The 16,350-nt window shown below is 36.6% G+C and overlaps 1 protein-coding gene across 3 annotated transcripts in view; it reads right to left on the bottom strand.

Annotated features, from left to right (window-relative positions):
* Nucleotides 1-1,631: 1,631 nt before the first annotated feature.
* The window catches only part of IFNGR2 (interferon gamma receptor 2), a 41,639-nt gene continuing 26,920 nt past the window's right edge, over nt 1,632-16,350 (bottom strand). For all 3 annotated transcript variants that reach the window (XM_071567540.1, XM_071567531.1, XM_071567548.1), the window contains exon 7: nt 1,632-2,925. In XM_071567540.1, the coding sequence (XP_071423641.1) occupies nt 2,746-2,925 (180 nt within the window). In that variant the 3' untranslated portion in view covers nt 1,632-2,745. The remainder of the gene's footprint in view (nt 2,926-16,350) is intronic.

Consider the following 16,350-nt stretch of genomic DNA (forward strand, 5'->3'; position numbering starts at 1 on the left):
GCCAGCTCTAGGGCTGCCCTTTGCCCCAGTTAAAATGTTTCTCTCTTAAATTTCATGGATGTTTCCTGGACTGAGATGCATTTTCCTGGACTGAGGTGCAGTTTCCTTGACTGAGATGCATTTTCCTGGACTGAGATGCAGTTTCCTTGGCAGAAATGCATTTTCCTGGACTGAGGTGCATTTTCCTGGACTGAGGTGCATTTTCCTGGACTGAGATGCAGTTTCCTGGACTGAGATGCAGTTTCCTGGACTGAGATGCAGTTTCCTGGACTGAGATGCAGTTTCCTTGACAGAAATGCAGTTTCCTTGACAGAAATGCATTTTCCTGGACTGAGATGCAGTTTCCTTGACAGAAATGCAGTTTCCTTGGCAGAAATGCAGTTTTCTGGACTGAAGTAAGTGCAGTTTCCTTGGCAGAAATGCAGTTTGCTTGGCAGAAATGCAGTTTCCTTGGCAGAAATGCAGTTTTCTGGACTGAAGTAAGTGCAGTTTTCTGGACTGAAGTGCAGTTTGCTTGACAGAAATGCAGCTTCTTCTGCCTGGAGTGCCCAGAGGGGAGGACAGGATGTTTTCCAGCCTTGGGCTGAGCTTGGATCTTCATTTCTCTCACAGGTTCTCTCTGGGGTTTAAGGCCTTTGGTCTCCTGTGTGTCACAGCCTTTGTCCCTGTCCCCAGCTCTGCCCCAGAGGTGCCAAAGTGCTGGGGGCCAGTGCTGTGCTTGGGCTCTGGGCTGTCAGGGATGCCCCTGCTCCCTCTGGGAATGTCTGCAGGGGCCAGGACATGGGGCAGAGCCTGGAGCTGCCCTGCCATGGCTGGAGGGACCTGTCCCCTCTGCAGGGCACAAGGAGGGCACCGTGCCAGGCACAGCTGGGTGGGTGTAATGTCAGAGCTGCAGCAAAGCTGAGCTTCTGTTCCCAAACACTGAACTCCCAGCTGACTGTGCAGGAACTCAGGTTGGACTGAGCTTTACTCAAGGCTTTCACCAGGGAGGGAGTAACACCAGGCTTTGGTTTCCAGGTCTGTCAAAGTTCCTGTTCAGGAGCTTGGGAGTGTTGGTTGGGTTTGTACAGAGTGAGAAATGAGTGAGGCCTAAAACTCATCCCAGGGACTGGATCTTGTACCTGGAACTGGAACTGCAACAACACAAGAGAGGCTGGGAGAGCTGGGGGGTCACCTGGAGCAGGGAAGGCTCTGGGGAGACCTGAGAGCCCCTTCCAGTGCCCAAAGGGGCTCCAGGAGAGCTGGAGAGGGACTGGGGACAAGGGCTGGAGGGACAGGACAAGGGGAATGGCTCCCACTGCCAGAGGGCAGGGATAGGTGGGATATTGGGAAGGAATTTCTGGCTGGGAGGGTGGGCAGGCCCTGGCACAGGGTGGGCAGAGCAGCTGTGGCTGCCCCATCCCTGGGAGTGTCCCAGGCCAGGCTGGACAGGGCTTGGAGCAGCCTGGGCTGGTGGGAGGTGTCCCTGCCATGGCAGGGGTGGCACTGGGTGGGCTTTGGGGTCCCTCCCACCCCAAACCAGTCTGGAATTCTTTGTGTCCTCTCCAGCAGCCCAAGCAAATGGTTTTTAACTTTGGCTTATTTGTGTAACATGGGCCTTGTTTTTGCCACAATATTTAACAACACAGATCCCTGCCAGAAGTCCAGTGTAGGCTTTAGTCAGAAATGTATAAATATATAAATATCCCTGTCCCAGGAGTGTTTTACCCTGTGCTGGGCAGGGGTTGTCCCCTGTCAGGGCTGTGCCCCCCTCTGTGCCCAGCCCAGAGTGTGGGTGGGTCAAAGCAGGGACTGCAGAGCTGTTTGGGGCTGACAGTTCCTCCCAGCCCCAACCATGACAAGCTCACAGGACTGTTTAACCCGGGGAATTCCACAAGGAAGCACCTGAGGAAGCCCTGCAGGTTCCTGGAAAGGCTGACCAGCCTCAACTCAGCTCCCCCAGCTCTGCCAGGGCCAGGGACACTCCACTGCAAACAACCCACCCCATTTCTTTTCTCTCTTTTAAACAATTTGTATCAAACCAGGAAGAAACATCACTGAAACCCCAGGTTTGTGGTACAGAAGTGGTTCACTTGTCCTTTGTGCTTTATTGGACACCTTCCAGACCCCCAGGAGCCTCATCCTGGGCTCCTCTGCTTTAGGGCACTCACAACACCTCTCTTGGTCCACCTCTCTCTTGCTGGAGGTCTCCAGGAGGTTTCAGGGTCTGGTAAGGACTGGCACTTGTTTTACAGACTATTTTCAGGCCTCTCTGGCTGGGCAGGACTCTGGGGTGGCTGCAGGAGCACATTAATGCTTCAGGAGGCCTCTCTGGGAGCAGTTCCTGGCACAGCTTCATCCCCAGGAGGGGAAAGGACCAACAAATTCCTGGTTGGTTTGCCATGGACTTGAAATGATGCAGAGAAGCAGAGGGGGGTGGATATAAAGTCTTATTGCCAGCAAAACAAAACCCACTATTGAAGGAACTCACATTGCAGTGATTCACTCCCTGAAAAATCCCAGGTTCTCCTCCATCCTCCCCTAAAGTGCTGCTATTCCTCCCAGTTTTATTCCACCCTGGGGTGGGAATTTAACCCTTTGATGAGTTTAGTGTTCGTTTCCTTCCCCCTTTTCCATGTCTGGGGCTGGGGGGGGCTCAGGAGCAGCCCCTGGAACACATCCCAGGGGTCCAGGTTTGGCTCAGGATTGTCCTGCCAGCAGCCACACCACGGGAGCAGCTTCTGGAATGCCCTGGGCCAGGTGGCATCAGAGGGGTGGCACCTCAGTGCTCTCCTTGTCCCTGGAGGTGTTGGCTGAAGGAGCATCATCACCCTCGGAGCTGCTGCCCCAGCCTTGGATCTCTTCTTCAAGTACAACAGCCTGTGGATCCTCCTCAGTGGAATTGTCCAGCTCCTCCAAGACAGGCATGGCAGGATCCCTGAGAAACTGGGGAAAAACAGAGGACAAGGGCTTAGATCCCTGTCCATGCCTTGGGAATTCCAGGGACAACAAGATGTGTCATCCCAGAACCCACAGCTGTGAATATCCATCCTGGGCTTCATGAGAACATTAAAAACACTTAATTGTGGGGAGGGGAATAAACCCAACCCTACAAACACCCACCCAAGTGAGTTAAAGCAGCTGCAGGTCCTGCTTGGGAGTCTTGGGGCTTTTCATAAGCTTTGGCCCATCTTTTCCTGTGGTTCCAGTCCCTGCAGGTTCAGAACCTGCAGGAGCCCAGCCCTGCCTGGGGGAGCAAGAAGGTCCAAGCCTGGTCTGACCCGTGCCAGGCACAGCTTGGCCCTTCTCCTGCCACAGCAATCCCTGGGGAGATCCCTCTGCTGGAGTCACCTCTGGCTTGGACCTCCCTCTGCTCCCCTTCCCTCCCCAGTGAGGCTTTCCAAGGATAATAAACAAAAGCTGATCAATCCAGGAGCACTGGAGAGACAGAACTGCCCTGGGTTTCTGTTCAGGCCCCTCTTCCTCCCAAATGAGGCTTTCCAAGGATGATAATCAATCAAACCAAAGCTGATAAGGAGAATTAGAGAGGAGGGACAGAACTGGCCTGGGTTTCCATTCAGGCTCCCCTTCCCTCCCACGAGTCTTTCCATGGATAATAATCAAACCAAAGCTGATCAATCAAGGAGCACTGGAGAAGAGGGAGAGAACTGCCCTGGATTTCCATTCAGGTCCCCCTCCCTCCCAATGAGGCTTTCCAAAAACAATAAATCAAGCAAAAGCTGATCAGTCCAGGAGCACTGGAGAGACAGAACTGCCCTGGGTTTCTGTTCAGGCCCCTCTTCCTCCCAAATGAGGCTTTCCAAGGATAATAATTAAACCAAAGCTGATAAGGAGCACTAGAGAGGTGGGACAGAACTAATCTGGATTTCCATTCAGGTTCCCTTTACCTCCCAATGAGGCTTCCTAAGGATAATAATAAACCAAAGCTGATCAATCCAGGAGAATTAGGTGGGACAGAACTACTCTGGATTTCCATTCAGGCTCCCCTTCCCTCCCAATGAGGCTTTCCATGGATAATAAACAGAAGCTGATCAATCCAGGAGCACTAGAGAAGAGGGAAAGAACTAATCTGGATTTCCATTCAGGCTTTCCTTCCCTCCCAATGAGGCTTTCCAAGGATGATAAAAGCTGATCAATCCAGGAGCACTGGAGAAGAGGCACAGAACTAATCTGGATTTCCATTCAGGCTCCTCTTCCCTCCCAGTGAGGCTTTCCAAGGGTGATAATCAAACCAAAGATGATCAATACAGGAGCATTAGAGAGGAGGGACAGAACTGCCCTGGGTTTCCATTCAGGCTCCCCTTCCCTCCCAATGAGGCTTTCCATGGATAATAATCAAACCAAAGCTGATCAATCAAGGAGCACTGGAGAAGAGGGAGAGAACTGCCCTGGATTTCCATTCAGGTCCCCCTCCCTCCCAATGAGGCTTTCCATGGATAATAATCAAACCAAAGCTGATAAGGAGCATTAGAGAGGAGGGACAGAACTACTCTGGGGTTCTGTTCAGACTCTTCCTTCCCTCCCAAATGAGACTTTCCAAAAATAATAATCAAACAAAAGCTGATCCATCCAGGAGCACTGGAGAGACAGAACTGCCCTGGGTTTCTGTTCAGGCTCCCCTTCCCTCCCACTGAGGCTTTCCAAGGATAATAAAAGCTGATAACTCAAGGGGCACTGGAGAAGAGGCACAGAACTAATCTGGATTTCCATTCAGGCTCCCCTTCCCTCCCACTGAGGCTTTCCAAGGATAATAAACCAAAGCTGATCAATCCAGGAGCACTGGAGAAAGGGACAGACCTGCCCTGGGTTTCCATTCAGGCTCCTCTTCCCTCCCAATCAGACTTTCCATGGATAATAATCAAACCAAAGCTGATGAGCAGAATTAAGAGGGACAGACCTGCCCTGGGTTTCCATTCACGCAAACATATTTTTACTATTTAGTACATGAATATTTGTATTATTTAAATACCCCACACACAAGGATTTTTTTATTTCTCAATACCCTGCACAAGGAGGTTTTTTACAACTTTATTACACTTATAGGGATTATTTTACCATTTTAATGGGACTGTACAAGGAGTTTTTATTATTTAAATACCCTGTACATTTTTTACTATTTAAATACCCTGTACATTTTTATTATTTAAATACCCTATACATTTTTATTATTTAAATATCCTGTACATTTTTTTATTATTTAAATATCCTGTACATTTTTTTACTATTTAAATACCCTGTACATTTTTATTATTTAAATATCCTGTACATTTTTTATTATTTAAATACCCTGTACATTTTTTTATTATTTAAATACCCTGTACATTTTTATTATTTAAATACCCTGTACATTTTTATTATTTAAATATCCTGTACATTTTTTATTATTTAAATACCCTGTACATTTTTATTATTTAAATACCCTGTACATTTTTATTATTTAAATATCCTGTACATTTTTTATTATTTAAATACCCTGTACATTTTTTATTACATTTTAATATCCTGTACATTTTTTGTTACTATTTTAATACCCTGTCCAATAATTATTATTTTAAAACACAAGGATTTTATTTACTATTTTAAAAAGGATTTTATTTGCTGTCTGTGCAAGGATTGTTTTCCTGTTTTGTTTCACTTAGAAGGAATTTTTTCCTATTTTAACACCCTGTACAAAGAGTTTTTTACAACTTTATTACATTTATAGGGATTATTTTCCCATTTTAATGGGACTGTACAAGGAGTTTTTTATTATTTAAATACCCTGTACATTTTTTACTATTTAAATACCCTGTACATTTTTATTATTTAAATACCCTGTAAATTTTTTACTATTTAAATACCCTGTACATTTTTATTATTTAAATACCCTGCACATTTTTTGTTACATTTTAATATCCTGTACATTTTTTGTTGCTATTTTAATACCCTGTACAAGGGTTTTATTTATTATTTTAATATATTGTACAAGGAATTTTTATTATTTAATACACTGTACATTTTTTAATAATTGTTAATGCCCATAATTATTTTTTTTACTATTTTAATACACTTATAAGGACTTTATTCCCTATTTTAATATATTGGACAAGGATAATTTCCTATTTTAATATATTTTAATATATTTTAATATATTTTTAATATATTTTTACCATTTAAATGCTGCACATAAGAATTTTTTTCACTATTTTAACCAAAGGATTTTATTTCCTACCTTCATACCTGTACAAGGACTTTTTACTGATTAAAACACAAGGATTTTTTTTGCTATTTTAATATTCTGTACAATTATTTTGTCTATTATTTTAATACATTGTGCAATGATTTATTTCCTATTTTATTCCTCCTCCAAGGATGTTCTTTACTATTTTCTTACAAGGGTTTTTTTTACTATTTAATGCCCCATAAAAGGATTTTTTGTCACTATTTTAAAGCCACACAAAAGGACATTTTATTATTTTCCAGTGCAAGGATTTTTTTACTATTTAACACAAGGATATTTTTATATTTTTGTTATTTAAATAACCTGGCCAAGGATTTTTTTGCTATTTAAATACCCTGGACAGGGATTTTTTTACTCTTTTATCACACTTAAAGGGATGTTTTAACTATTTTAATACACTTAAAAGGATTTTTTTTACTAATTTAATACATTGTACAAGGATTTCTTACTATTTACATACATTTTTTTTACTACTTTAATACCCTGTACAATTATTTTGGTTTTTGCCATTTTAAAACACAGGGATTTTATTCACTATTTTATTACACTTACAAGGATTTCTTTTATTACTTTATAACACTGATAAGGACTTTTTTGCTATTTTAATACCCTGCAGAAGGATTTTTTTAACCATTTTAATAAACTTACAAGGATTTTATTTACTATTTTAATATATTTTAGAAGGATTTTTTTTACTGTTTATTACACTTAAAAGGACTTTTTATTTAATACACTTATAAGGATTTTATTTACTATTTTAATATATTTTAGAAGGATTTGCTCACTAATTTAATACCCTGTACAAGGATATTTTACTATTTATTACAATTTCAAGGACTTTTACTACACTTGTAAGGATTTTATTTACTATTTTAATATATTTTAGAAGGATTTTTCCCTATTTTAATACCCTGCACAAGGAGTTTTTTCCTATTTAATACACTTATGATTTTTCCCATTTAATGCCCCATATAAGGAGTTTTTTTCCTATTTAATACCCCACAAAAAGGGGTTTTTTCTCATTTAATGCACTTAAAAGGAGTTTTTCCTATTTCAGACCCTGCACAAGTAGTTTTTCCCATTCAATACACTTAAAAGGACATTTTTCCCATTTAATACATTTACAAGGATTTTTTTCCCATTTAATAACCCACACAAGGAGTTTTTTCCTATTTAATAAACTTTAAAGGACTTTTTTCCCATTTAATACCCCTCATTAGGAGTTTTTTCCATTTAATACATTTAGAAGGATTTTTTTCCTATTTAATACCCCCCACAAGGAGTTTTTTCCCATTTAATACATTTACAAGGAATTTTTCTTATTTAACACCCCACACCAGGAGTTTTTCCCATTCAATACCCTTAAAAGGATTTTTTTCCCATTTAATACATTTACAAGGAGTTTTTCCTATTTAATACCCCACTCAAGGGGTTTTTCCTCATTTAATGCACTTAAAAGGAGTTTTTTCCTATTTAATACCATGTACAAGGATTTTTTCCCATTTAATACCCCACACAAGGAGTTTTTCCCATTCAATACCCTTAAAAGGACATTTTTCCTATTTAATACATTTAAAAGGATTTTTTTTCTATTTAATACCCTGCACAAGGAATTTTTCCCATTTAATACCCCACAATAGGAGCTTTTCCTATTTAATACACTTTAAAGGCTTTTTTCCTATTTAACACCCTGCACAAGGAGTTTTTTCCTATTTAATGCACTTAAGGAGTTTTTCCCATCTAATACCCCACATAAGAATTTTTTCCTATTTCAGACCCTGCACAAGGAGTTTTTTCCCATTCAATACCCCACAATAGGAGTTCTTCCTATTTAATACACTTTAAAGGCTTTTTTCCCATTTAACACCCCACACAAGGAGTTTTTCCCATTCAATACACTTAAAAGGACATTTTTCCTATTTAATACATTTACAAGGAGTTTTTTCCTATTTAATACACTTAAAATGACTTTTTTCCCATTTAATAACCCACACAAGAGTTTTTTCCATTTAATACATTTACAAGGAATTTTTTTCCCTATTTAATACCCTGCACAAGGAGTTTTTTCCCATTTACTGCACTTAAAAGGACATTTTTCCTGTTTAATACCCCACAATAGGAGTTTTTTCCTATTTAATAGATTTACAAGGACTTTTTTCCCATTTAACACCCCACACAAGGAGTTTTTTCCATTCAATGCACTTAAAAGTCTTTTCTTATTTAATACCCTTACAAGGAGTTTTTCCCATTCAATACCCCACACAAGGAGTTTTTCCCATTTAATACACTTTAAAGGTATTTTTCCTATTTAATAACCTGCACAAGGAGGTTTTTTCCCATTTAATTCACTTACAAGGAGTTTTTTCCCATTTAACACCCCCCACAAGGAGTTTTTCCCATTCAATACACTTAAAAGGACATTTTTCCTATTTAATACATTTAAAAGGATTTTTTTCCCATTTAACACCCTTACAAGGATTTTTTCCCATTTAATGCCCCACAATAGGAGCTTTTCCTATTTAATGCACTTTAAAGGCTTTTTTCCTATTTAACACCCTGCACAAGGAGTTTTTTCCTATTTAATGCACTTAAGGAGTTTTTCCCATTTAATGCCCCACATAAGAATTTTTCCCTATTTAATACCCTGCACAAGGAGGTTTTCCCATTTAATAGAATTACAAGGATTTTTTCCCATTTAACACCCTCCACAAGGGGTTTTTCCTCATTTAATGCACTTAAAAGGAGTTTTTCCCATTTAATACCCTGCACAAGGAGTTTTTCCCATTAAATAAAGTTACAAGGATTTTTTTCCTATTTAATGCACTTAAGGAGTTTTTCCCATCTAATACCCCACATAAGAATTTTTTCCTATTTCAGACCCTGCACAAGGAGTTTTTTCCCATTTAATACATTTACAAGGAATTTTTCTTATTTAACACCCCACAAGGAGTTTTTCCCATTCAATACCCCACAATAGGAGCTTTTCCTATTTAATACACTTTAAAGGTATTTTTCCTATTTAATAACCTGCACAAGGAGGTTTTTCCCATTTAATTCACTTACAAGGAGTTTTTCCCATTTAATACCCCCCACAAGGAGTTTTTCCCATTCAATACACTTAAAAGGACATTTTTCCTATTTAATACATTTACAAGGAGTTTTTTCCTATTTAATACACTTAAAATGACTTTTTTCCCATTTAATAACCCACACAAGAGTTTTTTTCCATTTAATACATTTACAAGGAATTTTTCTTATTTAATACATTTACAAGGAGTTTTTTCCCTATTTAATACCCTGCACAAGGAGTTTCTTCCCATTTACGGCACTTAAAAGGACATTTTTCCTGTTTAATACCCCACAATAGGAGTTTTTTCCTATTTAATACCATGTACAAGGACTTTTTTCCCATTTAACACCCCACACAAGGATTTTTTCCCATTCAATACACTTAAAAGGACATTTTTCCTATTTAATACATTTAAAAGGATTTTTTTTCCCATTTAACACCCTTACAAGGATTTTTTCCCATTCAATACCCCACAATAGGAGCTTTTCCTATTTAATGCACTTTAAAGGCTTTTTTCCTATTTAACACCCTGCACAAGGAGTTTTTTCCTATTTAATGCACTTAAGGAGTTTTTCCCATTTAATGCCCCACATGAGAATTTTTCCCTATTTAATACCCTGCACAAGGAGGTTTTTCCATTTAATAGAATTACAACGATTTTCTCCCATTTAATACCCTCCACAAGGGGTTTTTCCTCATTTAATGCACTTAAAAGGAGTTTTTCCTATTTAATACCCTGCACAAGGAGTTTTTCCTATTTAATAGAGTTACAAGGATTTTTTTTCCTATTTAATGCACTTAAGGAGTTTTTCCCATCTAATACCCCACATAAGAATTTTTTCCTATTTAATACCCTGCACAAGGAGGTTTTTTCCCATTTAACACATTTACAAGGAGTTTTTTCCCATTTAATACCCCACACAAGGAGTTTTTCCCATTCAATACACTTAAAAGGACATTTTTCCTATTGAATACATTTAAAAGGATTTTTTTTCCCATTTAATACATTTACAAGGATTTTTTCCTATTTAATCCCCTGCACAAGGAGTTTTTCCCTATTTAATACACTTATGAGTTTTCCCATTTAATATCCCATATAAGGAGGTTTTTTCCTATTTAATTCCCCACAAAAAGGGGTTTTTCCTCATTTAATGCACTTACAAGGACATTTTCCCATTTAATTAACTTATAAGGAGTTTTTCCTATTTAATACCCCACATAAGAATTTCTCCTATTTAATACCCCACTCAAGGGTTTTTTTCTCATTTAATGCACTTAAAAGGAGTTTTTTTTCATTTAATACCCTTACAAGGACTTTTTTCCTATTTAATACCCCTCATTAGGAGTTTTTCCCATTTAATACAATTACAAGGAGTTTTTTCCCATTTAATACAATTACAAGGAGTTTTTTCCTATTTAACACCCCACACAAGGAGTTTTTTCCCATTCAATACACTTAAAAGGACTTTTTTCCTATTTAATACATTTACAAGGAGTTTTTTCCTATTTAATACACTTAAAATGACTTTTTTCCCATTTAATAACCCACACAAGAGTTTTTTCCATTTAATACATTTACAAGGAATTTTTCTTATTTAATACATTTACAAGGATTTTTTTTCCTATTTAACACCCTGCACAAGGAATTTTTCCCATTCAATACCCCACATCAGGAGCTTTTCCTATTTAATACACTTTAAAGGCTTTTTCCCCATTTAGTACCCTGCACAAGGAGTTTCTTCCCATTTACTGCACTTAAAAGGACATTTTTCCTGTTTAATACCCCACAATAGGAGTTTTTTCCTATTTAATACCATGTACAAGGATTTTTTTCCCATTTAACACCCCACACAAGGAGTTTTTCCCATTCAATACACTTAAAAGGACATTTTTCCTATTTAATACATTTAAAAGGATTTTTTTTCCCATTTAACACCCTTACAAGGAGTTTTTCCCATTCAATACCCCACAATAGGAGCTTTTCCTATTTAATGCACTTTAAAGGATTTTTTCCTATTTAACACCCTGCACAAGGAGTTTTTTCCTATTTAATGCACTTAAGGAGTTTTTCCCATTTAATGCCCCACATGAGAATTTTTCCCTATTTAATACCCTGCACAAGGAGGTTTTTCCATTTAATAGAATTACAACGATTTTCTCCCATTTAATACCCTCCACAAGGGGTTTTTCCTCATTTAATGCACTTAAAAGGAGTTTTTCCTATTTAATACCCTGCACAAGGAGTTTTTTCCCATTTAATACATTTACAAGGAATTTTTTCTTACTTAACACCCCACATCAGGAGTTCTTCCCATTCAATACCCTTAAAAGGACATTTTTCCTATTTAATACATTTACAAGGATTTTTTTTCCTATTTAACACCCTGCACAAGGAGTTTTTTCCTATTTAACAGACTTAAGGAGTTTTTCCCATTTAATGCCCCACATAAGAATTTTTTCCTATTTAATACCCTGCACAAGGAGTTTTTCCCATTTAATACAATTACAAGGAGTTTTTCCTATTTAATACCCCACATCAGGAGTTTTTCCCATTCCATACACTTAAAAGGATTTTTTTCCCATTTAATACATTTACAAGGATTTTTTTTCTATTTAATACCCCCCACAAGGATTTTTTTCCCATTTAATACAAGGATTTTTTTCCCATTTAATAACCCACACAAGGAGTTTTTTCCTATTTAATAAACTTTAAAGGACTTTTTTCCCATTCAATACCCCTCATTAGGAGTTTTTCCCATTTAATACATTTAGAAGGAATTTTTCCTATTTAATACCCCCCCACAAGGAGGTTTTTTCCCATTTAATACATTTACAAGGAATTTTTCTTATTTAACACCCCACATCAGGAGTTCTTCCCATTCAATATAATTAAAAGGACATTTTTCCTATTTAATACATTTAAAAGGATTTTTTTTCTATTTAATACCCTGCACAAGGAATTTTTCCCATTCAATACCCCACAATAGGAGCTTTTCCTATTTAATACACTTTAAAGGATTTTTTCCTATTTAATACCCTGCACAAGGAGTTTTTTCCTATTTAACAGACTTAAGGAGTTTTTCCCATTTAATGCCCCACATAAGAATTTTTTCCTATTTAATACCCTGCACAAGGAGTTTTTCCCATTTAATACAATTACAAGGATTTTTCCTATTTAATACCCCACATCAGGAGTTTTTCCCATTCCATACACTTAAAAGGATTTTTTTCCCATTTAATACATTTACAAGGATTTTTTTTCTATTTAATACCCCCCACAAGGATTTTTTTCCCATTTAATACAAGGATTTTTTTCCCATTTAATAACCCACACAAGGAGTTTTTTCCTATTTAATAAACTTTAAAGGACTTTTTTCCATTCAATACCCCTCATTAGGAGTTTTTCCCATTTAATACATTTAGAAGGAATTTTTCCTATTTAATACCCCCCCACAAGGAGGTTTTTCCCATTTAATACATTTACAAGGAATTTTTCTTATTTAACACCCACACAAGGAGTTTTTCCCATTCAATACCCTTAAAAGGACATTTTTCCTATTTAATACATTTAAAAGGATTTTTTTTCTATTTAATACCCTGCACAAGGATTTTTCCCATTCAATACCCCACAATAGGAGCTTTTCCTATTTAATACACTTTAAAGGAATTTTTCCTATTTAATACCCTGCACAAGGAGTTTTTTCCTATTTAATGCACTTAAGGAGTTTTTCCCATTTAATACCCCACATAAGAATTTTTTCCTATTTCAGACCCTGCACAAGGAGTTTTTTCCCATTCAATACCCCACAATAGGAGTTCTTCCTATTTAATACACTTTAAAGGCTTTTTTCCCATTTAATACCCCACACAAGGAGTTTTTCCCATTCAATACACTTAAAAGGACATTTTTCCTATTTAATACATTACAAGGAGTTTTTTGCTATTTAATACACTTAAAATGACTTTTTTCCCATTTAATAACCCAGACAAGAGTTTTTTCCATTCAATACACTTTAAAGGCTTTTTTCCTATTTAATACCCTGCACAAGGAGTTTTTCCCATTTAATGCCCCACATAAGAATTTTTTCCTATTTAATAACCCACACAGGGAGTTTTTTCCATTTAATACATTTACAAGGAATTTTTCTTATTTAATACATTTACAAGGACTTTTTTTCCTATTTAACACCCTGCACAAGGAGTTTTTCCCATTCAATACCCCACAATAGGAGTTCTTCCTATTTAATACACTTTAAAGGCTTTTTTCCCATTTAATACCCTGCACAAGGAGTTTTTTCCCATTTACTGCACTTAAAAGGACATTTTTCCTGTTTAATACCCCACAATAGGAGTTTTTTCCTATTTAATACACTTAAGGAGTTTTTCCCATTTAATGCCCCACATAAGAATTTTTTACTATTTCAAACCCCACACAAGGAGGTTTTTCCCATTTAATACATTTACAAGGAGTTTTTCCCATTCAATACACTTAAAAGGACTTTTTTCCCATTTAAACATTTACAAGGATTTTTTTTCTATTTAATACCCCCCACAAGGAGTTTTTTCCCATTTAATACAAGGATTTTTTCCCATTTAATAACCCACACAAGGATTTTTGTCCTATTTAATAAACTTTAAAGGACTTTTTTCCTATTTAATACCCCTCATTAGGAGTTTTTCCCATTTAATACATTTACAAGGAATTTTACTTATTTAATACCCCCCACAAGGAGGTTTTTCCCATTTAATACATTTACAAGGAATTTTTCCTTATTTAACACCCCACACAAGGAGTTCTTCCCATTCAATACCCTTAAAAGGATTTTTTCCCATTTAATACATTTACAAGGATTTTTTCCTATTTAATACCCTGCACAAGGAATTTTTCCCATTTAATAACCCACTCAAGGGGTTTTTTTCATTTAATGCATTTAAGAGGATTTTTTCCTATTTAATCCCCTGCACAAGGAGTTTTTCCCTATTTAATACACTTATGAGTTTTCCCATTTAATGCCCCATATAAGGAGTTTTTTTCCTATTTAATACCCCACAAAAAGGGGTTTTTCCTCATTTAATGCACTTACAAGGACATTTTCCCATTTAATTAACTTATAAGGAGTTTTTCCTATTTAATACCCCACATAAGAATTTCTCCCATTTAATACCCCACTCAAGGGTTTTTTCTCATTTAATGCACTTATAAGGAGTTTTTCCTATTTAATACACTCACAAGGAGTTTTTCCCATTCAATACACTTAAAAGGACATTTTTCCTATTTAATACATTTACAAGGAGTTTTTTCCTATTTAATACACTTAAAATGACTTTTTTCCCATTTAATAACCCACACAAGGAGTTTTTCCATTTAATACATTTACAAGGAATTTTTCTTATTTAATACATTTACCAGGATTTTTTTCCCTATTTAACACCCTGCACAAGGAGTTTTTCCCATTTAATACCCCACATCAGGAGTTTTTCCCATTCAAAACACTTACAAGGATTTTTTCCTATTTAAAACCCCCCACAAGGAGTTTTTCCCATTTAATGCACTTAAGAGGATTGTTTTCCTTTTTAGTACCCTGCACAAGGAGTTTTTTCCCATTTACTGCACTTAAAAGGACATTTTTCCTGTTTAATACCCCACAATAGGAGTTTTTTCCTATTTAATACACTTAAGGAGTTTTTCCCATTTAATGCCCCACATAAGAATTTTTTACTATTTAATACCCCACATCAGGAGTTTTTTCCCATTTAATACATTTAGAAGGAATTTTTCCTATTTAATACCCCCCCACAAGGAGGTTTTTCCCATTTAATACATTTACAAGGAATTTTTCTCATTTAACACCCCACACAAGGAGTTTTTCCCATTCAATACCCTTAAAAGGACTTTCCTATTTAATACATTTAAAAGGATTTTTTTTCCTATTTAACACCCTTACAAGGAGTTTTTCCCATTTAATACCCCACAATAGGAGCTTTTCCTATTTAATACACTTTAAAGGCTTTTTTCCTATTTAACACCCTGCACAAGGAGTTTTTTCCTATTTAATGCACTTAAGGAGTTTTTCTCATCTAATACCCCACATAAGAATTTTTTCCTATTTCAGACCCTGTACAAGGAGGTTTTTCCCATTTAATACATTTACAAGGAATTTTTCCCATTTAATACCCCCCACAAGGAGTTTTTCCATTCAATACACTTAAAAGGACATTTTTCCCATTTAATACATTTACAAGGATTTTTTTTCTATTTAATACCCCCCACAAGGAGTTTTTTCCATTTAATACAAGGATTTTTTTCCCATTTAATAACCCACACAAGGAGTTTTTTCCTATTTAATAAACTTTAAAGGACTTTTTTCCCATTCAATACCCCTCATTAGGAGTTTTTCCCATTTAATACATTTACAAGGAATTTTTCCCATTTAATACCCCCCCACAAGGAGGTTTTTCCCATTTAATACATTTACAAGGAATTTTTCTTACTTAACACCCCACACAAGGAGTTCTTCCCATTCTACCCTTAAAAGGACATTTTTCCTATTTAATACATTTAAAAGGATTTTTTTTCCCATTTAATACCCTGCACAAGGATTTTTTCCCATTTAATACTCCACAATAGGAGTTTTTCCCATTTAATGCCCCACATAAGAATTTTTTCATATTTAATACCCTGCACAAGGATTTTTTCCCATTTAATACAATTACAAGGATTTTTCCTATTTAATACCCCCCACAAGGGTTTTTTTTCATTTAATGCACTTAAAAGGAGTTTTTCCTATTTAATCCCCTGCACAAGGAATTTTTTCCCATTTAATACATTAACAAGGATTTTTTTTCCTATTTAACACCCTGCACAAGGAGTTTTCCCCATTTAATGCACTTACAAGAACTTTTTTCCCATTTAATAACCTGCACAAGGAGTTTTTCCCATTCAATACACTTAAAAGGACATTTTTCCTATTTAATACATTTACAAGGAGTTTTTTCCTATTTAATACACTTAAAATGACTTTTTTTCCCATTTAATAACCCACACAAGAGTTTTTTCCAT

This window comes from Pithys albifrons, chromosome 1 (genome assembly GCF_047495875.1).
Source record: "Pithys albifrons albifrons isolate INPA30051 chromosome 1, PitAlb_v1, whole genome shotgun sequence".
Taxonomy (NCBI): Eukaryota; Metazoa; Chordata; class Aves; order Passeriformes; family Thamnophilidae; genus Pithys; species Pithys albifrons.